At 42.6% G+C, this 24,180-nt stretch overlaps 3 protein-coding genes across 4 annotated transcripts in view; 2 read left to right on the top strand and 1 right to left on the bottom strand.

The window, feature by feature from the left end:
- The window catches only part of MICALL1 (MICAL like 1), a 32,596-nt gene extending 30,515 nt beyond the window's left edge, over nt 1-2,081 (top strand). For both annotated transcript variants that reach the window (XM_053407080.1, XM_053407079.1), the window contains exon 16: nt 249-2,081. In XM_053407080.1, coding sequence (XP_053263055.1) covers nt 249-370 — 122 coding nt within the window. In that variant the 3' untranslated portion in view covers nt 371-2,081. The remainder of the gene's footprint in view (nt 1-248) is intronic.
- On the bottom strand, nt 2,073-11,866 carry C10H22orf23 (chromosome 10 C22orf23 homolog). The gene is made up of 7 exons (XM_053407095.1): nt 11,739-11,866; nt 9,982-10,095; nt 8,284-8,346; nt 7,090-7,275; nt 5,267-5,398; nt 3,556-3,656; nt 2,073-3,305 (listed from the first exon to the last, which is right to left on the bottom strand). Exons 1-7 carry the CDS (start codon nt 11,761-11,763, stop codon nt 3,183-3,185), a joined length of 744 nt encoding a protein of 247 aa, XP_053263070.1. The 5' UTR covers nt 11,764-11,866; the 3' UTR covers nt 2,073-3,182.
- A 59-nt stretch (nt 11,867-11,925) lies between these two features.
- On the top strand, nt 11,926-18,264 carry POLR2F (RNA polymerase II, I and III subunit F). The gene is made up of 5 exons (XM_053407100.1): nt 11,926-12,091; nt 13,698-13,767; nt 14,191-14,321; nt 16,807-16,878; nt 18,096-18,264. The coding sequence occupies exons 1-5, from the start codon at nt 12,072-12,074 to the stop codon at nt 18,184-18,186; spliced, it is 384 nt and encodes a 127-aa protein (XP_053263075.1). The 5' UTR covers nt 11,926-12,071; the 3' UTR covers nt 18,187-18,264.
- Nucleotides 18,265-24,180: the final 5,916 nt, after the last annotated feature.

The following is a 24,180-nucleotide window of genomic DNA, read 5'->3' as shown; positions in this document are numbered from 1 at the left end:
CTTTGTGTAGACTTGTTGCATGAAGATCCTGATATATATGGGAGGACTTTAGCCCAGGTTCAGTCCCTGGCATCTCCAAATAGTGTTGGCGTCTCCTGTCTGAAACCCTGGAGAGCTGCTGCCAGTGCTGAGCGCCTGTCTGACTCAGCTGAAAACAGTTTCTTACCTTCCTCTCTTGCCCAACCCCAGGTGCATTCCACAGAAAGTGATCACTGTACTTTCTCTCTCCCCCTCCCTCCTTTCTCCAGAATTTCATAAGGAGACCGAAGCTGAAAGCAAGAAGAGAGGGAAATTCAAGCCCATGAAAGTGTTGAAACTGCTTGGGAACAAACATGAGTCAAAGAGCAAGTCGCCCAAGGAGAAAAGCTAAAGCAGGAGGCAGCCAGAAGCGGGGAGGGACAAAACCGGTCCTGTTTGGCCGGCCACCTGGCAAATGGGGCTTCTGCCTCCTGCTCCTTCCCTGCCCTCCCGCCACCACCAATGCTATGCCTCGCCATACACCAAAGCTGGCTTCCCTCGGAGAAATTCCGTCAGCTTCCATCAACAGAAGCTCCTTTGCCTAGTAAAAGGGGAGAGAGGTGGGGCAAGCCTAGTCAGCACTGAAATAGTTGGAGGGACAGACTGGAGGAGGAAGCTACTTGTTTCTTTGGCTTCTGGGTAGGGGTGGGAAAGTGAAATAGCTTTAGGCTTCCTCGGTTGTACGTGTGTACTTCTTATTACTGGTTCTGAGCGGTGCAGAATTTGGGTGTCTGTGGGAAACTTGCACTAATTGTCCCCCTCCCGTCTCTCAACTGTGATAGTCACATGTGCCTCGTACCCCTCTCCTTCGGGGAGGAGGAGACTTTCCATAGTAGTCCAGGGACGGGGACTCCTCTCCCCTGCTCCAAATCCCTTTTCTCATTAGCCTGCTAGTCAGAAATCCCACTTGGGTCATTTGGAAAGGTTTTGGGCTTTTGGAGCATGGTTATTTTTTTGTTTTGGCTTAAAACTGTTAAACCGAGTATCATGGGAAATGCTTCCATGCCATAAGGGCGGATAGAAACAGCCAAGAGCTAACCAGTGGCCTATTTCTCTCCTGCTGCCAATGTGCTGCAAATGCCGAGTCTCTTGGAAACTGTTTTTAGCAATGCAGGGAGGAAAGCTTAAGGGGGTTGGATTTTCATGTACTTGATAAGGTCTGAATTGGACACTCACTGGGCCTTTTCACCCTCTTGGTTGCTGCTGCTAAATTTCATCCATGGTGCTCTTCAAAGGGACACAGTGGGCTGGGAAAGGGTCCAACGTTCCCCTCCACTGTGAGGGCGTAAGATCTGATGCTGTACTCAATGCCAACAAGGTTTCCTTTTTGCCTTGCTCACCAGTGCCACCCTTAGCCCATTTGGGGGGGATTCCAGCTGCTCCCCCCTCAGCTTGACATGTATATACTTTCCTAAGAGTGCAAGAGGGCTCCTTTCTATACTGCTTCCTTAGCTTGAATTTCCACCTCTCCCTTCCAGCTTTGTTTTTATTTGTTTGCGCGTGTGTGTGTTTGCGTGTGTGCTGGGAGGGAAGGGGCCTTCCCACCTTCCTTTCTGCCTTCTCCTCCGAGTGGAGGAGCTATTTATTGAGATGTTTGTTTGGTCTGAGTTAAACACTGATAGTATTGTAGGTGTTGGTTAGTCAGCTGTTAGTCTTGGGTTCTTGTTAGCAGAGTAGACTACCAGCCCAGAGCAAATTGCTGTGCTGCCTTATCCAAATATGATGGAATGTTTGGCCAGTCCCTGGCTATGATGCTCAGCCTACGCTGTCCCAGAAGGGGATCTGAGTTCATCAGTGTTGCCGGGGTTGGTTCGGGGCCTTGTTATCATTCCCCATAAGTGGATGACGACCTCCTGCTGAATCCTGCTCTCCACAGAAAGGCCACCCTGGGGTTTGATCCCAGAGCACAACATTCCCCTCTAAAACAAAACTGTTACAAAATGCCACCAGAGAGGCTCCCATCACAAATCCCCCTAGCCCTGATGGACAGAATTACACTGTATTAACCACAATCTCCACTTACATGCAGGGAACAAACAAATGAAATAAAACTATTGTATTTAGCAACAGTGTTGGTGTTTATTTCTCCATTTTGAATCACAGTAGAAACAAAACAGACCCTCTCATATAAAGGTAGTCCCAGGGCATATAAAATAGAGACGTCTCAGGTATATATTTCATACCAGTCTTGTTTTTAAAAATAATAATATGAGAAGAGTATATGAGGGGTAAACTAGCCTTGAGGGGGCAGCTGTATTTTGTATTCACACTTCTGCCCCACAACTAAACTGGAGTAAGTTTTCTTTTTACAATAAAAGGTAAGGGGAGCTGGTTGCCTCCTCCCTCCCCAATTTACCTCTTTCCATTCTTGTCACTTCAGGCATTTGCCCTGGTTCCAATACCAACCATGAGCTAAACAGCCAGAAAATGTTTCAAGTGACAGAGCACAGTGAGTTAAAGCAAATAAGATATCAGCCCTCCTCGACCCCAGCTTTAGTCATGAATGGGGTAGGCCTGTGACTAAACAAACATGGGTGCCCTCTGTTATATCTAGGTTGGTCCTGACATGTTCCTACATGCTCCCAATCTCACTGAGGTAGCCATAAAATTAAAAACAAGTCATCACAGTGTTCTTATTAGCTCTGAAGCAGCAGGCAACATTATTTGTCAGGTATAATTGTACACAAGATTGTAAGAGACGGCAGCATTAACTTTCACCGGAAAATGTGTGAAAAGTAAAGGATATGAGCTTAGACAGAAGCTTTTGACCCAAACACTTCCTATAATAGGCTATTGTGATTTTAACAAGCAGAAGCACAACCTTCTAGAAAACTGCATCCTGTTATGCTTCATATTGAGACTAGATAGGTGTGTGGAAGTTCTACCCCTTGCTGGTCTGTTTAAAGAAGAAATGCCCATTCATGCCCTTTACTGTAGCCAGGCATTAATCCTATGGCTGCTTTTAAACCACACCCTCGAAAAGGCCTCTTGCTGTTAAGAGCTATGAAAATAGAATGTTTTGAGTTCCTGCAAAAACAAAGCCCCTGGGGGCACTGAAACTTCCATTTGCCACTTAAGGGCTAAGAGCCATTTCTGAAACTGTCTTGTGGAAAGCCTAGTTCTGGCACCCTTGTGCAATAATCATGTTCTGGAGTGGGAAAGGACTACTGGTCTTCTTGACTTGTGCATTCAGGGTCAGGTTTGTTGCCTATATTGAAGGATTTAGCCATCGCCTCTTTCAGTTCTGCACTCCTCTGTTTGTCGATGATCTCCATCTCTCGTACCTTCTGCGAAAAGCAGGGAAAGGGGAGACAGTGAGAATTCCAGACACTTTCATCACAAAATTACATGCAACAAGTATCAGAGATTTACTCCCACACCTGTAGCATTTTTTTTAAGGCTCTTCATATCTTTCATATACCTGGCGGTCAATCTTTCCCCACCTTCTCAAAATAGATTATGGCCAGTTATCAGACTAGAACACTAACGCTCAGTACTATACATGACAGAATGTCCAAACCAGAAGAGGCCACATACCTGTGATATTTCAGTGAGGATGATCCCTCGGTACAATTTGCCTTGTCCCAGGGCCTCCATTTCTTCCAGAAACCTCTTTCTATCTTGAACTTCATTAACCACTGAGTATTTTATTGGGGGGGGGGGGAGAGAAAATGAAACAATGGAATGAGGGAGCCTGAAGGCAGGAACACATAAGTACTCCCGGAACTCTGACTTATCCAATTTCCTAATTACTACACATATTGTATTCATTTTTAGTATGCTCTTTAAACTTGGAAAGGACCATTGCTCTCTTGGAAAGAAAGCTTGATGACTGAATTGGTTTATTTACATGTATGAAAAGGAAGTCTTCCCACAGTGCCAAATTAATTTGTCGAATTTGCCTGCAATATAAAAGTGGCGGTCAGAGCCTTAGGTAACTTTAAAATGGGACTGAGCAAATTTATGGATATCAACTTGCTGGTGTCCAATATACATCAACCCCAGGCAGCATGGCTCAAGGGCCAGGGAAGATGGGTGTGGTGCCCTCCAGATGTTTTGGACTACTCACTTGGTGAAGGCTAAGCTATAATAACTAAATAGGAACTCCAAATTCAGAGGAGCTGAGCATATAAGTTCTATTTGCTGTGGTTGGAGGGCAACAAGTACAAGCCAGCATTTGCTTGCCAGAATGTTAGATTGGATGGCCCTTACGCTGATCCAGCAGGAATCTTTCATCAGAGCATTTATATTCTGCCCTTCTAGTTTTGATACACCACACAGGTGCCTTAGTATACATTAAAAATACAATCCTATTAAAAAATGGTATAAAACAATTACTAAAAAAAGGTAAACAATTACAAATATTGTAAAAATACTGTCCTAAAAATTTAAAATAACATTTTGTTTCCTTTTTATTTTATTTTTATTTATAAAAGTATTTAATTTTATACCATCCTCCCACCAATCATCAGAGCAGTTTATGAAATGACTTTTGCCTGATCACCACCAATCAACATATTTGAATGCGGAGGAAAATATGCATAGCTTTCCCAACTTGCATGTATGTATATCACCTACTCAGCATGTTTTCCAAATCAAATATGAGAATATTCCCCCGCACCACTGGCAGATGCTTTTCAGAATGAGCTCAACTCAAGGTTTTTGATGTCCCAGCTGGCACTGGCACTGTGAAGGCGTTCCCATGCAAATGGGATGCACCTCTGGGGCTCCTAAACTAATGGGAGTCTGCAGTGTGAATTCACTTTACACAGAGGACACAAGCCCACAATACATGTGCTGTTTCTATTGTGGCAGGAGTTCATTTAACTAGGAAAACTAGGCTGCCTGCCTAGTCTGCTTGTATATTTGGACAGCTTTACTGAGTCAGGTCTGCACTGTATGTGCTCAGACACGAAACTAGCCCTTGTAACTCATTATACCCATCTTAAATATGTATTAATCTTGTATCAGACTGCTGTAGTGCCATCACGGGGAACAGAGGGCACTACTGACCATGTTTATAGGGTGGAATTTGTCCTGCACTCTATAGTTCCTACTTAGTGAGGTAACTTTCTTTGACAAGACACAATAAGGGAGATTTCTTTACTTAGGGCTCTCCCTGAACCCAATAATACAACCCTTACTTTCCTCTGACCAGTTCCTATGCTTCAGAATGGGAGAGCAGCTTCCCTACCATACATAGAGCATCAGATCACTGCTTTCAACCAAGGCAATCCATTGTACATACATTCTTCAAACCGGTCTGGTTCTGGGACCTTCTCTTCTACCTTGACTGGCTCTTTCTTCGGCTTTTTTTCAACTTTGTCCTTTCCTGTTGCAAAAATGTTTTGGAGTCTTTCCTTCTCCTTCTCCAGGTCTCCTACAAATGCCAAAGCAAGCAGATGATGTACAACATGGGGGAGAAGTGCTTTCTTCTATTGCAAGCTCTTCAGGCAGTTTCTGTGCTAGATATTGAGAGCTCCTACAAAGGTGTCTGCATAGGAGACTTATCAAAATCAGGCACCACAGACTGTAGGCTGCGGAGGCCATGCATCATGAAAATGACAAATATTTTGGGTAGAAGTTCTGACACAAATCAATCAGCAACGTTAATGTGAAACAAACTGAACACAGCAAGGTATGGCGGGCACCAAAACTGGTAAGAGGAGGGCAGAGGTTGCAACACAATCCTATTCATATTTACTTGGCATTAAGTCCCACTATGTTCAACAGGGCTTGCTCCCAGGTAAACATGCATAAGGCTTGTAGCCTTAGTAATGGAAACTAGATTCTATTTTTTTTAAAAAAATAATATTTATTCAGAGTTTGAAGGTTACAAAAAAAGAAAAAGAAAAAAGAAATACAAAAGACAAAAAAAGTATAAAAATCATTTAGAAAAGGAGAAAAAAAAAGAAAAAAAGAAAAGCAAGTTAAACCTTTACATAACTTTCTTCTTTTACTTATTTCCTTGACCTCCTCACACCTCCCATTTTTGTATTCTAGTTCAAAAATTTTCATTTCAGCAAATCCTTCCAACCTTTTTTTTAACCTTAAAAATTTATTTTAATATATTGTAGTTTTGCGCTCTCTCTTTCATCAATTTCATCAGTTCATTTTTACTTAATCCTTTATATCATTTCTGCCAAAACCACCTAGTTTTCTTTTTCCAACATCTTTCTAACAATCCTTGATTTTGCGATATTTTTAAGGGTATACTTTAAATACTTATTCTTAATATGTTTCCCTAGGGTCGAAAAAGATTCCATTCCACGGATTTCCCTACGCTCATTAAAAGAAAAACAAAAAGGAAATTATATTATATACACATTGAGTTCCCAATTTCCAATCCACCCAAACCCCTTCCCGGTTTCAGTCCCCAGCATAAGTCCATCAATCTCAGAAAGCCATCAGCCCGGAGATCTCAAATCCGAGGCTCTTAAGTCTCTTTCATGTCCCCTCTGCCAGTCTTTTTGATAATTTTTAGTATTAAAAGCCAAATCTCGGGGAAGCTCCAACCCAACAGCATCCACATTCCTTCCAGCCAAACCTCCATAATTGAAAATAGGGCCTATAAAATATTCCAAATCTTGTTTCATTCTCCTTTCAGATCCAACGTCCTGGAAACTAGATTCTATTAAGCTTTTCAGAGGAGAGGTGTGAAAACTGGTTTAACACCTGTAAAATTTCAGTGTGTGGTCTAAAAATTCTGCTGAGCTTTCACAAACAGGAACTTTCATAAACGTTACTGCAAAGAAAGCTTGTGAGCTACTGCACTGCTGTGGCTAGGAGCTGGAAGCCAGGAATTTCCCAGTTCAAATCCTGCCCTCAACCATAAACTTATTGGTGGCCCTAGGCAAGTCACTTATCCACCAGCTTCAGCACAAACACACCCACCCATTGCACATGGAAGGACTGTTAATGCTGACCTGATAGGGCTGTTGTGAAGAGCACTAAATCCGTTTTACATTCTGAAGCGCTACATAAATGCAAAATGTTGTCATGGTTACTTAACTCCCATTTCAAAATTAGCCCCCTGGGAATGTTATCATTTGCAAAGGTTTGCTTCCTTACGGGTGGCCTGGGGCCTGAATTTCTCCCGGATGTATGCATCGCCTGCCCGGCACATCTCAGCAGGCCGGAGACGAGGTCTTCCATATGGACTGATGGACAAAAAAGCCTTTGGTGGTGAGACAGGCTTGGAAAGCTCTGGTTCTTTGCTGGATGTTGGGTTGCATTTATCAGGAAGGGAGTCACCTCCTAAGGAAGGAAAGACCAAGAGCAGAAGATCAAAGTGTTGGTGTTGACCTTTAAAGCCCTAAACAGCCTCGGTCCTGTATACCTCAAGGAGCGTCTCCACCCCCATCGTTCAGCTGAGTTCCAGCACTGAGGGCCTTCTGGTGGTTCCCTCATTGAGAGAAGTGAGGTTACAGGGAACCAGACAGAGGGCCTTCTCGGTAGTGGCACCCGTCCTGTGGAACGTCATCCCACCAGATGTCAAAGAGAACAACAACTACCAGACTTTTAGAAGACATCTGAAGGCAGCCCTGTTTAGGGAAGCTTTTAATATTTAATGCTGTATTGTTTTTAACACTTGATTGGGAGCCGCCCAGAATGGCTGGGGAAACTCAGCCAGATGGGCGGGGTATAAATAATAAATTATTTATTATTATTATTATTATTATTATTATTATTATTGAAGTAGATCTTGTGACTTACTGATAGAAGTAAGTGAATGTAATCCTGAGGCTTCAAAGGTATACTTGGTAAAAACCAAGCATTTCAAGAGCTCAGATTTGAACCAAAGGCCTAACACAGCCAAGCAGATGCACAGTGCTCTACTCACAACCTCTCAGCAGTGGCTCTGGCAATTGGTTTGGCTGCAAATGCATGGTGCAGCATGGTAGATGACATTTAACATTCAGAATCTTTTGATTCTCAGCTTTTAATAAAAACTACCCAAATCTAGTTTTACAAATCTAGTTTTACAGTATATGCAGTGACCAGAACAATAAAACAGCCTTTATTATGTCTCTACAGAGACAGCTGGATAGAACTAGTATCTGTTAGGGAATCATCCATGACTCATTTCCACTTACATTCTGTTTAGCTGCTTGAGTCAATGCTAATTTCCTTTCCAAAGGGATGATTTGTTTGTTTGTAAATGGATAAGATGAATGTGACTAAACCGTATTTGGACTAGTAACAACCAACAACTCAGCAGCAATGCTAAGTGTAACGGCAAGGCTGAAATTAGACATAACTCACGCTTTATGCAGTTTGTGAGATGACGTTGCTGGAAGTTGGTAAGTTTGGATTCTTGCATCATCACTGAAAAACAGAAGCTATCTGTAAATATCATGGCCTGAAAATTCCTAGGACATCATCACCTTCACAGGATTAGTTTTAACATAAACAGGAAGAGCAATGGTCCTACAGATTCTTAAAAGATCTTAGGTAACGTGTGTGGGGGTTTTTTGGGGGGGGGGTTAAAGTATATACAGCAAAATAACTACTTAAATCTTCAAATGCGTGATTCGCCATCAGCTCCCACTGATCTCAATAAGTGGAATTCTTGGGTGAAATGGTGATGACTATTTGAACTTTTCAAGAGACCCCCAAATGGAATAATTGATTTTCCCCATATTTCTGAAAAAGAATACAAATATTTAAATACCTTCTGAACCACAGAAATCCAAAGGAAAGAGACACTTTTATGAGTTTGTACTGGATCTTTCATTTTTAAAAGTATTATTCAGAAATGCCATTATACAGAAGCTTTTTTTTTTTAACACAAAATTGCAGATCAGTTTAGAATCTGTTTCCATTAAAACTTCAGTGGACAGCAGCAGTGAGAGAAACCCAATCTTTGCCGACATGGAGCTAACTGCAGAGCATGGCAAATAGGACACATGCACTTGTCTCCATGCGTTGGGAGCTTGGGCAGCTTATGGTAGTGTGCCAAAAGCTGCTTCCACTACATCGTGGCAGGTGTGGAAATCCTTCCTGGCACATGCTAGGCAAAGAAGGGACTTGATGTAGGTTTGTTTCTGTAGTCATCATTTATGAAATTGGTTCTGAAACTAGGCCTTTACTTTATAATCCCGATTTGCACTTTCAACACCATTAAAAATTATTTGTATTATGACGTAATATATATTCTTTGGCTTGTGCTCTTAAGTGTAGACATGGATAAAGAGGGCTAAATCAGAAGTGTGAGAAGCCCACAAATTAGATAACTCCATTTTCTTGCACTTATACAATAATACTCATGCCATGTGGATTGTATTTTTAATCTTTGTTGGAAGCCGCCCAGAGTGGCTGGGGAAACCCAGTCAGATGGGCAGGGTATAAATAATAAATTATTATTATTATTATTATTGGCGCAAAGAAAACCTGTATCACGGTGGTAGTATGCATGATGTCAGCCCCTTGTTTGTCCAAGCAGTCTGGGTAAGACTGCAGAGCAGTTGCCAGTCAGCATAGAGCAGTGGTGGGGCATCTGTGGCCCTCTAGATGCTGTTGGGCTCCTATTCCCATCAGGCCCAACCAGCATTGACAATAAACAGGAATGGTGGGAGTTCAGTAACATCTGGAGAGTCCCAGATTCCCACCCTGCATACAATCTTTGCAGACAATACTGATTGAGATGACTCAATGATCTGACCTGGTAGAAAGCACCTTTCAGTGTTCATGTAACTGCAGAGACTTTGCTGTATCTGCACTTGCTGTTGCCCAAGGTGTAGACAGGACGCAAAAGAGGGGCGATGAGTGCTAGATGGACTGCAGACTGTGATAGTGAATGTGGATCTACAATCTCAAGGACCTATGTGCGTGGGAATGCATTCACACAGAAGATTATACAGGGCAGCATGGCCAAATGATCTGGTGCAGGGTACAGAGTTGCTGGGCAAGGTCTACGAAAGCTCAGTCTTGTTCTAATATCTGCTTAACAGCCTTAATTACCTTTCAACAGTTTCTGTGTTTCCTGGCTATATTCGGTTACAATGGGAACATGCCAGAATCCAGAGCCTTTTGCCACAGCAGGTGTGGTCCTTTCTCGGGCAGCCATTTCAGCACCTTTAAAAGAAAGGTAGGGAAATGCATTTTCTGCATTGGTTAGAACTACAGCTCTAAGACATATTCCAACACCAAATATAGTTTTTCAAATAAACGTTGGTCAACATCAACAAATTTTACCCTTTCACTGTGCTGTCAGGTACTACTGAAAAAAAGATGGGGAGTGAAAATTATACTTTGAGATGTTACAGGTAATGGTTTAAATGAATTCAGGATTTGATTGCCTTATATGCAGTCCAGTCCTATGCATATTTACTGGGTACTGGTTGCTAATGTGCTTCCAGTCCATATTCATGGTGCTGGTTTTAACCTTGAAAACCCTTTGCATTCCATCATTGAAGGGGATGGGAACCTCAGTTGGTAGAAGCAGATTTTTTACAGCATTTGCTCTCATTCTGAATAATGATATCAGACCTGAAAAGCTACAAATCTTTGGCTCTTTCAAATGGCTTTTGGTTTGGGTGGACAGGAGGCAAATTACAAAAAGCAGCTGATGCTGTTACAGTTCTGGGGTTTTTTTTAGAACTGTGTTTGAGATGCTATTTTAAATATTGATTAATTTATTATATGCCTCTCTTATGAATAAAAACACATAAAAACTCAGAAATCAGCCCTTCAGACTTCAGTGGGACTTAGTACCAAGTAAGATCTAAAGGGTTGTCACACAGAAGATTGAGAAAACTTGTTTTCTCCTCCTCTGGAGGGTAGGACTCAAGCCAATAGATTCAAGTTACAAGAACAGATATTCTGACCAGTGTTACAAACTGAGATATGAAAGCTAGGAGCTAAATGGCACCTTAAACCTAGGTTATAGGCACCACAATGGAGTGTCTAGACACACTTCTTAATAAGAATACAAAGCGCCTAGAACAATGGGAGTTTCGAACGCTGATTCCGACTAAACATCAGGAAGAACATTATGACAGTAAGAGCTGTTCAACAGTGGAATGAACTCCCTCAGAAAGTGGTGAACTCTCTTTCATTGGAGGTTTTTAAGCAGGATGGTCATCTGTCATGTGATGGAGGGCTGAACTAGCGGATTCTTTGGTCTCTCCAGCTCTATGATTCTAGGAAGCCAAATATTTCAGGTATTATTGCAACATATGAGTTTCTCATGCTGAGGCTGTATACACACCATATATTTAAAGCCGACATGCCTACCCCCCCCCCCGCAAAAAATACTGGGAACTGTAGTTTGTTAATGGTGCTGGAACTGCAGCTCAGTGATGGCTAAACTACAGTTGTGGTGCTTTGGGGCGGGGGGGGGGGAGGCACTCAGCCAGAATTTCTCACAAGACCAATTTAAAGACAAAAATGATATCTTTATTATTTTATTTTATTAAATTTGTATACCGCCCTTCATCCGTAAATCTCAGGGCAGTTCCCGGTATAAAAATACAAGATAAGAACACGTTTCATAAACAATAAAATACAAACGAAGCAGCAATTCCATAAGGGAACACACAGCCCCTCGTGCATGTTGCTACAACAATCCGCGCGCATTTCTTATTCCTGACTGGTTCTAGGGGGCATTTTGGCATCGCACGTGATGCCACGGAGCAGCTTGTTGCCTCGCAAACAACGGAGGGACAGTCTTCTTCCGCCTTACATATACCGTGGACGCCCCAATTCCACCCTTTTACCTTTAAAAGAAAAAAGTTCCCTCATAGGATCTTAATTGTTCCCTTCATTTGTAAGGGAAAGACGAAACCCTCACATCCTCCTGCTCCTTTTGCCCGAGCTGGCGGCTGCCGTCGCCATAGCAACCGCCTCCGGCGTCCGCTTCCGGTGACGTCAGCTGCGACCCGGAACGACTTGCGCCGAGAAAATCGTTGCCGGTAGAACGTTTGCGAGGCTTGCACGCGGCGGCCGGGGTGCCGTTAGGCGTTTCTTGGCTCCCTCGTGCTGGGCGCCTCGCTTCTCGTCGGAGACTCTGGTATCGCGAGAGATCGCGCCGAACCCGGAAAAACCACAGCATGTCTGACAACGAGGATAAGTAAGGGACCCTCGTGAGGGGAAAGGGGTGGGTCGCTGGGGTTTCTGTAAGCAGCAGCGGTGGTATTTACGCAGGGCGCTTATTCTGTGCTGTGCCGCCGGATTCCCAAATATTAAACGCCATTATTGACATTATTCTTATTGCGTCCTCCCTCCAGGGAACTCAGGGCAGCATACCTGGTTATTCCTATCCACATTCTATCCACACAACAACCCTGTGAGGTAGGTTAGGTGGAGAGAGAGGGACTGGCCAAAACTCAACCAGTGAGCTTCGTGGCTGACCAACAGTTTTGTGGTGGTGTTGGCCACAAAAGTTCGATGATTTTAGAAGAGGATCGACCAAATATTGCCAGTGACTATTGGCCACAATGGCTGTGCCCTGCTGCCACAGTTGGCACCAGTAATCTCTTTGAATACCAGTTTGTAGAACTACAGGAGGGGAGCGTGGGATTTTTTTGGGGGGAGGACTTTTGTTAGGGGAGAGGGCAGAAGTGATGTGATTGGTCAATTAGTTACGTACAGTGGTACCTCGGGTTACATACGCTTCAGGTTACAGATTCCGCTAACCCAGAAATAGTACCTCGGGTTAAGAACTTTGCTTAAGGATGAGAACAGAAATCGTGCTCTGGCGGCATGGCAGCAGCAGGAGACCCCATTAGCTAAAGTGGTGCTTCAGGTTAAGAACAGTTTCAGGTTAAGAATGGACCTCCGGAACGAATTAAGTGCTTAACCCGAGGTACCACTGTCTTTCTATTGTTTTACTTGATCGGGGGGGGGCAGCTGCCCCCCCTGCCCCCTTTGGCTATGTCCATGGAGGGGAGAGCAGTCTTGTGCTTGAATCCAGATTTTGGTAGGTGGTGGTTGGGTTCTTTTCTTTCCCTTTTTCTTATACTGTATTAAGGTGAAAAAAACTGAAAGGCTGTGATTTGTCTGTGGTCGCTCTTTAAACTAGTTGCCAAGCTGAAACATAAGCCAAGCATTCAGTTCAAACTCTCATAAATTAATTTGACTATTAGCTTCCAAACCTTCCACTCAATGCAATGGAAAGGATTGTGAGAATAAGGTGCATTGTTTACATGGAGGTACATGCTATGTATCTCATGTCATGGCAGCCATGCTCATAAGTTTCTCACCTCATATTATGTATAGTATTTTGAACTGGTCCAAAGTGTCTTAAAGTTGGAAGGAATCCAGTGAGTCACATTAGGCCTTGAAGCAGGACTAGTGGCCCACAAACTTTGACTAGCCACTACTGCATGTTGCCACCAACCTTTCCCCAAGTCTTCTGCGATATGCAAAAGATTCATGCTGGGATTTCGAGATTCTTGGACGATGTACGAGAGCTGTGATGGCAGGTTTCAGTTCTCCAATCTTGGAAGCCTTGGCAAAGGAGATGAACTGAACATGTTTTGTTGATGATTTTGCAAAGGGAATCTTGCTGTTAGTAAAGTTTAAGCAAGATACAGTAACTAGCCAATTCCACAAAAAGTTATTTGAGTATTTAGTGGCTATTATGAAAACAAGCAAGAGAGTATTTGAAGACAGTGATGTAGTAAGATTTGAGCTCTGAAATTTTATATAAGCCTTTGATACATTTCTTCCTCCAGTTTTGATGGAGATGATTTTGATGATGTGGAGGAAGATGAAGGACTGGATGATCTGGAAAATGCTGAGGAGGTAAGTGACTTCAGTATATGATGTCCTATAGCCTATGTAAACATCCCAACATTTACCTGCAGTTCTTGTATCTGTGTCTGTAACCTGTACCTGCACGGTTCCTATGTCTAACGTCAACAACTCCTCCAAAACTCATGTGATGAGAACAATAGAAAAAGATTAGGGAACAAGTTCTAATCTATTAAGGTGAACATATCTCATAGCCTTTCTTTCTTTTTTTTTTTTTTGAAATGGTAAAACTTAGTCTTCTGTGTTAATCAAATAAATACTTCTCTCTAATGGTTTTCCTCTTTCAGACCTTTATTTTAACATATTTTATTGAAATCTTCTCTGTAGATTTGAATTTGATCTCAAGTGGCTCTAACAACTAATACACATATAACTCTGTGAATATGGTTATAATTCCTTATGTTTGTATTACAGGAGGGTCAGGAAAATGTAGAAATCCTCCCCTCTGGAGAACGCCAGCAGGCAAACCAGAAGCGAATCACCACTCCTTATATGACCAAATATGAGCGTGCCAGAGTTCTTGGTACACGTGCTCTCCAGATAGCGTAAGTATGATTTTGGTCCAGGAATATGGATATTCGTCAATGAAAATTGGTAGAACTTATTTCATGTGTTTAAAGTTACTTCTGTTTAGATCTACACCTAGTTCTTATCTCAGTCCCCTCCCCCTCAGGAGATTTGGCGTTCCAACCAAGGATAATACCCCTGTGCTATAAAGCAAGTTAGGTGTTTTAGCCAAATCCCAGAAGGTTTTAGGCTTTTTCTATAATTTTCTGCCCCCTTCTTTTGCCCCATTGTGCAACAGTGCCCCTCCAGAAAGCAATAATAAAATAACATTTGGGAAGCATTTCAGAACATGATGTGTGGATGGGCCAGTAACACACGGTTATTGTGACAGTGACATGTTGCAGAATACACCCACACAAAACTCTGGTCTTGAGGGGCCACATGTGTGTCAACTACACATGCAGTGGATCACCAAAAGAAGTAAGCTGTGCATAAGGGGTGACAAAGAATAGGTTGCATATAATCTGCCACCCACTGAAAGCTTTTCATATGAGCATGTGAAATTGCACCTTTTACTCTGGTTCTAGGTTTTCATATAATTCCAGTCCCTTATATTGTCATAAAATGTAGGTATCTCATTTTTCTAGAGTGCTGTTATGGAGATGTGCTTTAAAGTATCTAAGATAAGGCGGGGGGGGTTGGTCTTTTTTATTATGGGTCCACAAACAAGCAAACAATAAATCCATTATAAACAACAAAAAACCTGAAAAGGTTAAAACTTAAAATAATTTAAGCATCAACTCAATTAAAAAAAATGTTTATACTTAAAATAGTGGAAATGAAAGGGAAAAACAAACTTATCAGCTTACATACTAATTATATAACAAAATGGTACATAATATTTCATTTTTTCTCTTCATATTTTATATTCTTGTAGTTAGTAAATACATTTCATTTTTCAGTGAATGTATATGATGCACAATCTTCTTTACATTGATAAGTAAGCTTAGTCAAGGAGAAGTGTTTTCTTCTTCTTAAAGAGGTTCCCATTCTGTATCTCTGAGTTAATACCTGTTGCTGTATAACTTAATATGCCATGAATACAGAATATAGGCCTGTAGGAGCTAGATCAGTATAGCATGCATAGTTATTTTGCTGAGAATGTTTCTTCAACTTCTCATCCAGGTGTAATATTAGATGTGAATGCAGCATTGGCTTAGTGCATGTTTTGGTTATAATAATATACAGGTTATTTCATAAAAAGACCAGTATTTCCAGGCAATCTTATTCATGTTAGCTTTAGAAAGCTAATTTGCATCCATAATTGTTAAAATAAAAACTGTCTTGAATTTAAGGTGTATTGTCTAGACCAGGCATCCCCAAACTCGGCCTGCCAGATGTTTTGGGACTACAGTTCCCATCATCCTTGACCACTGGTCCTGTTAGCTAGGGATAATGGGAGTTGTAGTCCCAAAACATCTGGAGGGCTGAGTTTGGGGATGCCTGGTCTAGACATTTTGTATGCTCTGAATAAATGATGTGTGGTCCAAGTCTCTTAAGTTTCCTGGTAAAACAATTTTTTCTAGTACATTGATGCTACTTATATTAGCACATAATAACTTCACTGTTCACACAAGGGAAGGTATGAAGGGCAGGAGGTGGGATATCTATCTAGGCACCAAAATTACTACATCTACTCCAGTCTACTGGGCAAAGAGAAAGGGAAGCTTTAGGGTGAGGTACTGAAAGTACCTTGCTCCACCTGTGTTTGTTGTTACTTGAGATACCTGATGTCTTGCAGAAGATGGAGATTTTCCCTGCTTGGCATTCTGTAAAATCTGGAAGTGAAAAACAGCCCTTCTCTGCTCAGGATTAACTGGTCACTGAAAGTGAAGTGATGTCCAGTGTTTGGCAATATCTTCTGTTTAGGGCTTCAGGGAAGCACATGGAATCAGTGTAATGCAATACAGTACTCCTGAGCTGAGCCTAACAGTATCTTTCCACAACATTGAAAGGGCAAAAATAAATGTAGTTTGTAGATACAAAAGATCCCTGGACTGCTTTTCTCCCTGAAGTTAATAGGAGTCCCACATAGCGCAGTTGCTTTGATAAACCAGCTGAGACATGTTTGCTGGCGCCTGTCAGAATAATGTGTGTGTCTGACAATTATACTCTCTGTTTGCTTTATTTATTTCAAATATTTCTATTCTGCCTTTTTGCCCACAAAAGGGCCCCTAAGGTGGCTTTCAATTTAAAAACTACAATAGAAAATTTAAAAAACACAATCAAAACATCTCAAATAAAGCAAGTGGTATTAAGTGACCTCAGTTAAAATAGCAGCAAGCAGAAATCATGAAACTAGGTCAAAAAGCTAACAGTAGAAGGATAAAAATACAGGTTAAATAAAAAATATGATGCAAGATGGAATTCACTGCCCACTCTGAACTGAGAATAGAGTTGCTACTGCCACACAGTATATCCCTATTGCTGTAATGATTTTGGAATTGTTTCCCCTCCTCCCAGCATGTGTGCCCCAGTGATGGTAGAGCTAGAAGGAGAGACAGACCCGTTACTGATTGCAATGAAAGAACTCAAGTAAGTTGGAGATTTTAACCATGTGTGCGTGATTTGTTGTAGAATGCTCAGCCCTGAAAGAGGAAAGTTGATATAAAGCAATGTGAAGAAGAGGGCTTCATCCCATCTCTTAATATTTGCTGTCATTTCATTCACACGTAGATTACAGACAAGGCTGGTATTGATATGGAGTTTAAATGGAAAATTCATTTTCTTATTAAAAGTGCAGTAGAACCTTCATTAGCTTGAAAGCCATAGTGCCACTTCATAAATTACGTAGGAGTTGTGAAAGAAGTGCTGGCGACTTGTGCTTCTGCTATAATACAAGTGAGATTCATAACTTCAGCTTCACACATTACAGAAGTGATGAGAAAAAGCAGGACAAATCAATCAACCTTTCCTCACATCTGTGCTAGACTTTTATATATTTTATTTATAGCTCGGCTTTCTCCGTAAGAGTCTAGAGATTTGGCTCTTGTTTTCCATATAATTTAGCATCTGTACATCTGTGTCTATATAACTTCATGGAAACAAGTTTGAATAGTCCAAACATTAAAAGTATGTAAGCTTGTTTTGTTGTAAGCTTGTTTTACTGCATGTTTGAGCTGTGTGGAAGGAGTCATGATGAGGGGCACCAGTTACGCCATTCTGGACACGGCTATGTAATGAATTCTTGTGATTTTTAAAGATTTTCATGTGGGGTTTTTTTTACTGTTCATGTGCTGCAAGATTATAAGCCTGATGTCCTGGACAAATTCCAAGCTGGCTAATTACATTGTTGACCTAAAAAGTCGTACTTAGATTAATCTGGATTTGAGTTTCTTTCCTTTCAGTCCTGAAATGTTCACTTTTAGAAATGCTTTTTTACAGCCATTGTATTCCATTGAAAGGTGGGGCCGTTTCAGTGGTTGATGAGGTGTGTGAGCTCTTTAGACTCTGCTAGACAGATGTGTTATAGATAGGTCAACATGTGTCAGATATTTGTGTCATCCCAGCAGGATCTTTATTCAATTGTTTCTTCACCTCGGGGGGGTGGGGCGGGGATGATCCATTGATTGGGATTCAGTATTACTAAATCAAACCATTTCCTGCTGAGCTGTGGGGGAACTCATCACTTAATGTCAGAAGTTTTTGTAAACATTTTGTGTGATCTTACCCCACCAAAGTGCCCTTGGATGCGAAACTCCATGATGTGGCCAAAGTGCCTTCTTCTATATACTTTTCTTTCCTCCCTGCAGAGCCCGGAAGATTCCCATAATAATCCGCCGGTATCTGCCAGATGGAAGCTATGAAGATTGGGGTGTGGATGAGCTAATTATCACAGACTGATCAGCTATCCTTCTGTGCTCTGACTTCACTTTGACTGCAGATGTTTTTATTTTTGTGTAAATAAATACTAAAACCCCACTATAAATGTTTAGTTGCTTACTTGTTCCTCTTACAACTTAATTCTGTGAAGAAGTCATAGTATCCTTTTTTCCTTTCTGTTTTTCTGGAGCTTCTAGGCTACTTGGCCTATTGCTAGATTTGAGCTTTGAAATACTACATCAGCAAACTAGTTGAGGGCCACAAGAACAGACTCTCATGTACTTGTTTCTGACTGCCATGTTGTATATTTAAGTGTTTTTTAAAGTGATTGTGCAGCTGCCAGGTGCCCTCTAAGGCAATTGAGAGACACCCTCCCCCCTGCCCAACCCACACCCTTTTCCAGGGGCCTGTAGTAGAGGAGACCTTTCTCTTGTCTGCCAGCAGACAGACATGCCTTTGTGCCTGGGAACAAGTTGCCTTGGAAACCCCCAATTTCCCTTCTGATCAGGGCTGGCTCTGTGGGCTTCTCAGGAGTATCACAGAGCAACTCTCATCAAATCTCCCATTGTTCCCTTCTTCTGCCCCAGCTTCTTATCAATCAACAGGATCCTCTTACAGTGGCAGTTCTGCAGCAGAAAGCACAGTTGCCTCTATGAATCCCAACCTAGTGAGGCTCTGTTTTACATCTTTAGGCATAAACTATGATTTACGGTATGTATCAGTGCACCTCTTTCCCACAGATCCCATCATAGCCTTAATGTAAGTACATCTGGTCCTCCTATTGTAAGGAAGTGAGGTTCTTAAATTTTAGTGAATCAACCACTATTGAGGCAGGGATCTGTTTGAGGCACTCTGTGGGTAACAAATGGAAATATTCACTTTTGAAAAAAACAAAATAGAAAAGAGCAGCTATTTGGATGCTTCTGGATGGGTTTCTGTGTTAGTCTGTTCTGGAAAAAATAACAGTGTCTTTTGGCATCTTAAAGACTGACAAATTAATTGTGCCTCTTCATTGTTTTTGCTGTGTATCTTAGATGATCTAAAGATCTGCATATAGCACTAATTCCAGATTTTAGGTACTGAAAGCAGATTTTAAAGCAACAACCACCCTTTAAAAACAGCACCACCTTTAAATTGCTGCACTGCAAGTTTTAAAAAGCAGTTGGTGGTAACCTGTGAAAGTGTCAGAAACAAAACATCTTAAGCGGATGACAAAGCTACAAAGTGGGTGGACAACTGAAGTTCCCTAGGCAAAGAATTCCAGAAGTGAAATTTTAATAATTTGGGGTGGGGGAAAGAACCCCTAACTATACTATGCTCTTACAGACTCCACCAAATGTAAGCCACTCTGTGATCATCAAAGGAAAGGTGGTATATAAATGTAATAAATCAAAATAAATAAATACATGACGAGTTACAAAGCAGAGCTTAATTTGCTGATCGCAATGTAAATGGAAGTACATGAGGCAGCAGGCACTCCCTAAGCATGTAAAGTGGTTTTAAAGGTCAACAGCAGCACCTTGAATTGGGGCCGAAAAAGAAGTGGGCAGACAGATCAGCATCGGAATAATATGATCTGTCCTAGACAAAGCTGCCAGTAGGTGGAAAGTGCATTCTGTATTACCTTTCCAAACAGTCCAGGGCAGCACGTTGCAACAGTTTAAACCAGGCCTTGCCATCACAGAGACGATAGGAGCAAAATTCTGGGCTAAAAGATTGTCTTAGATGGTTTGCCAACAAAAGGTGATGATAAACATTACTGGACACTTTCTCCACCAGAGAATTAATCAGCCATACACAGTCAAGGAGCACTTCCAGGCTGCATGAATCAGGAGTGAAGAATCTGTAGGACTCAAGATGTTACGCCCACCATCCCTGGTTATTGCCATGCTGTCTGGGCATCTAAAGAGCCACAGATTTCCTACCTCTGATCTATAATGGTGAAAGTCACTGAGGTCAAGAAGCACTGTTACACTCTGTCTGCTGAATTCTAATAATCTAGATCTGTGGTAGCCAATATCCCCTCCAGATGCGGATACAACTTGCCTCAGCCCCAGCCAGCATAACTATTAGCCAGAAATAATTGGAGCCCAACAATATTAGGAAAGCACCAAGGTGGCTACTCCTGATCTAGAGTCTAAGTGTAAACTTACTTTAGTTAAATTCTGCACAAATCTACCATCAGTTGTATTCAGGTTGCTTCTTCCTTGCAATTTCATTGCCAAGAACTACTCCATAAACCAAGTAGAAATCCTTCTTGTTAGCAGCATAAGAGATCATGGCAAAATACTTTTTGATTTCAATAATCAACTTGGCTACAAACCAAAACACTAGTGGGAGCAGCTGGCAACATCTCCAGAATGTTTGGAAACCAATTGGATTCATCAGTCCTAAGAGGAAGACATATCTGAATTGATCTCATAGGAGACAACTCCTTGGGGCTGAGGGGTCTTCAGCCCCCCCTCATAAAATATTTGAGGGAGCCAGACCCCACTCCCAAAATTGATGGGCATTGCCATTCAAATGGTGTGATTGCACCGCATCATGTGACAGCTGCAAAACTGAAATGTTGCCTTAAAACCCAGCAGTAGAGCACGTGCTTTGTGTCAGGAGCTGGAGCCCAGTGGAGGTCAGCAATTCAAATAAAGCAAAACAGTGCAGGCCTAGTCACCTCAGTAGGTCTTGCCCCCATGTAGGTCTTGCCTAAGTCCCCTCCTCTCCAGGGTTTCCCCCAAGCAATTGGAATTGTGTCTGCATGCAATCTCTACCCTGCTCTTTTCATTTCTCTCTGTGTTCTGGCAGACCAGTGGCGAGGGAAGCTGGTCGCATCAGGACGGGGAGACTTCCTGGATTCTTCAGCAGCCAGCCTCCTCTCTGTCTCCTATTCCCCCTCCTCTACCTCCTCTGAATAAGGACTGCTCTCTGCCCCAGCCTCTTCCTGCTCACTAAACCCTGTTGCCCCTTCAGCTTCTTCCTCCTTCCAGACTGTCCCGTCTTCTCCCTCTGACCACTCGTCGTCATCCCACCACCGATCCCCTAGCTCTGAACCTTCTTTCCTTGGTTCCTGCCACTCTTCTGCATCTAGTCAGTCCATGACACTTTGCATGCAAAACATCCCAGGCTCTGTCCCAGGTATCTGCAGGAAGCGCTATGGAAAATACTCCTGCCTGAAACCTTGCAGAGCCAATGCCAGCCAGTGGGGATGGTATTGAGCTAAATGGATCAGTAGCCTTGATTTCGGTCTAAAGCAGCTTCCTGTTACTCCTCATCCATGTGACCAGTGTAGGCCATATGTGCCTTGCCAGTGACCAACAGTTGCCGTGGGTGCCATGAAATCCCGAGCTACATCTGACAAGGCAGATTTGATATGGCCGTATCCCCCCACTCCAGCCGCAGCCCTCAAATACCAACAGCCTTCATTCTGTGTTGTGTGTTGCTTCAGGCAACCCATCGATAATGTCTTCCCATGTGAAAATGGAATGCAGAGATGCGAATGGCGATTTAATCAAGGGAGCGGTTTAAGAGGCAGTTTTGAGAAATGACTGCTTTAAAGGGGTATGATAAGCAGCTGTCAGCAGCAGCAGGGCACTGAAGCCACAAGGAATGTGCTGTGTGCTCCCAGCAACCTGGCCAGGAAAAGGTTAATCTGTGGAGTTAAAGCTTACAGGCCTCCTTGTCCTCCCCGCTCCCCCTGGCGTTTAATCACGTTGGCGTGATGAAATTTCAGTAATGAAATGTGCCTTTGTGCGATCATTTTGGCATCTGCAATGGAGCGCGGGAGTAGTTTTCTTGGTCCTCTTTTTTAAAAAAAGCTTCTTTGTTTTAATGCTCCCCCCTTCCCCCAGCCCAAGCCTTGCATCTATATCAGATACAATTAAAGGGATAGCGAGGGACTCTAGGCCAGCTCCCACCAGACTGCGAAAGGGAACGTGCAGCCCCTTTGTGTCCAGTGTGGAAGCTGGTGGGTGCTGGATCCTGCTTTTGCTGGGAAGACAGAAGTGGAGTCGTTGGCACTAACTCCTGCCAGTCAGTGACCAAGAGAGCCTGCCACCGCTCTCTTAAGCAGTCTTCTTCATAGGGAAGTTTGGGGATCACTTGAATTAGGCTGGGTGTTTGGTCTCATGTGCATCACTTTTTTGCACGTTCCCCTAATCCAAATCCCAGCTGTGCTTCTGCAAAGGCAGGATTTGAACCTGCACTTTATTCTTAACTTTTAAAAATGGCTTTTCTCCATCGCTCTATTTAAAATATTTTCTCTGCCTTGGATTTTCCAAGGGCACGTCTTCATGTGCACTTAACCACAAGGCAATTTGCTCTGCTGTTGCTTTTGCCTGCATATCCAGGGAGCAACTTCTAGAGGGGTAGCTGTGATAGTGTGTTGCTGCAAAAACAGTCTTTGGGATCTTAAAAGACTAATATTTATGTTGGCATAAGCTTGGGATGCATCGGATGAAGTGGGCTCTAGCTCACCACAGTTTATGCCACAATAAATCTGTTATGAAGGATCAAGTGCCCTCTAGAATTAAGCAGTATCCTAATTTCTGTCTCATTTGCCATCTGAAGGCATCTGAATGTGTAGCCATGGCTGGTACAGACTCTGATTAGATTCCAGTGCCAGCCAGAGGCCACATTTGCCCAGGTGTTTGCTGTGCATTAGCAGTTGAGCCGTATTTGATTACAGTGGTACCTCGGATTAAGTACTTAATTCGTTCCGGAGGTCCGTTCTTAACCTGAAACTGTTCTTAACCTGAAGCACCACTTTAGCTAATGGGGCCTCCTGCTGCTGCTGTGCCATCGGATCACGATTTCTATTCTCATCCTGAAGCAAAGTTCTTAACCCGAGGTAATATTTCTGAGTTAGCGAAGTCTGTAACCTGAAGCGTATGTAACCGGAAGCGTACGTAACCCGAGGTACCACTGTATTAGATTTTACTGGGTGTTTTAAGTTTGTGAATAATATAATTTTCTTAGTGGTTTATTACACGTGTTGCATTTTTTAAATGGTGAAGGAACTCTGCTCTGGGCTTGTTTTTACAAAGAGAGATGGGGTAATGCATACATTAAGAGCAGTTCTTCATGTTTCCGCTTGCTGACCTATACCTTTATAATCCTCTTTCTCCTCTTACTTTAATCCATGGGTGCAATGGTGGCTACGTGGGCACTTAACTGAGGCAGAGTACCTCCCCTCACTTGATTAGGCAACTTCTGGCACCATGATGGAGGCATGGTCCAAATTGCTTAATTTGGCTGGGCATTTAAAGCATTTGAACTGGAAAGACCCTCTGTAGGCGTGGAGCCAAAGATTCCCATTAAAGCCAGTCGGGATAATGTCAGGCCAAATGCATAACCCACTCGCCTACTGCATTTTTGCATGTGCCCACGCACAGAAAACGGGCAAAGTGTCTGCTCTGTCATTCAAAAACGTGGCATTTCCTAACTCTTTGAAGTGACCTCTGGCTGCGTATCACCCCCTTCTTACCTTTTGCTACCCTTGGCCTTGCAAAAAGATATTTCAGAGTGAAGAAAGGATGTGTCATCTGTTCGTCATCTTGAAAGGCTGGCTGTGGAACCATTTTATCTGATGGAGTGGAAAAGCCGGGGGAAGCTTCTGTAAATGGTGTTTCTTTCTCCTCCTGACTACTGTGCAGTATGACAGCTCCGAGATCAGAGGGTATCAGTTGCCTTCAAGGGTAGTGCAGAGGCTTGAAACAAAGGAATCATGGTTTTGAGTGGATATGCCAGTGGTGTGGAGCAAAGGATGGGTTGTTGCTGCCATAAGCAATCTGGTGGAGGTGTGCAGGCAGCGATGGGATGGAGGAGGCAGAACATCCTCTTTTACTTAACCTTTGGCTTTAACTGAGCTATGCATGATAAAGGCAGGTTCTCTGAGTTCTCTCTCTCTCTGTATGTGTTTCAGTACTACTAGAATGTGATGCTACCCAGTGGAATAGATTAGAAGGAGGCTTACAAAACGAAGTCATACTTAATGCAGTGTGTAACTTACAAATGCATTGA

Source organism: Podarcis raffonei, chromosome 10, assembly GCF_027172205.1.
Source record: "Podarcis raffonei isolate rPodRaf1 chromosome 10, rPodRaf1.pri, whole genome shotgun sequence".
NCBI lineage: Eukaryota > Metazoa > Chordata > Lepidosauria > Squamata > Lacertidae > Podarcis > Podarcis raffonei.
The sequence above is the reverse complement of the archived record's forward strand: the minus strand, read 5'-3'. Positions and strand labels throughout refer to the sequence as shown.

Coding starts and splice junctions, on each gene's coding strand:
- C10H22orf23 (XM_053407095.1), bottom strand. CDS start 11,763: ATGAGGGAACTTTTTTCTTTTAAAG. Junction 8,347..9,981: donor AACACAGAAACTGTTGAAAG/GTAATTAAGGCT, acceptor TCTGTTTTTCAG/TGATGATGCAAGAATCCAAA. Junction 7,276..8,283: donor TCTCACAAACTGCATAAAGC/GTGAGTTATGTC, acceptor TTCCTTCCTTAG/GAGGTGACTCCCTTCCTGAT.
- POLR2F (XM_053407100.1), top strand. CDS start 12,072: ATGTCTGACAACGAGGATAA. Junction 14,322..16,806: donor ACACGTGCTCTCCAGATAGC/GTAAGTATGATT, acceptor CCCTCCTCCCAG/CATGTGTGCCCCAGTGATGG. Junction 16,879..18,095: donor ATTGCAATGAAAGAACTCAA/GTAAGTTGGAGA, acceptor TCCTCCCTGCAG/AGCCCGGAAGATTCCCATAA.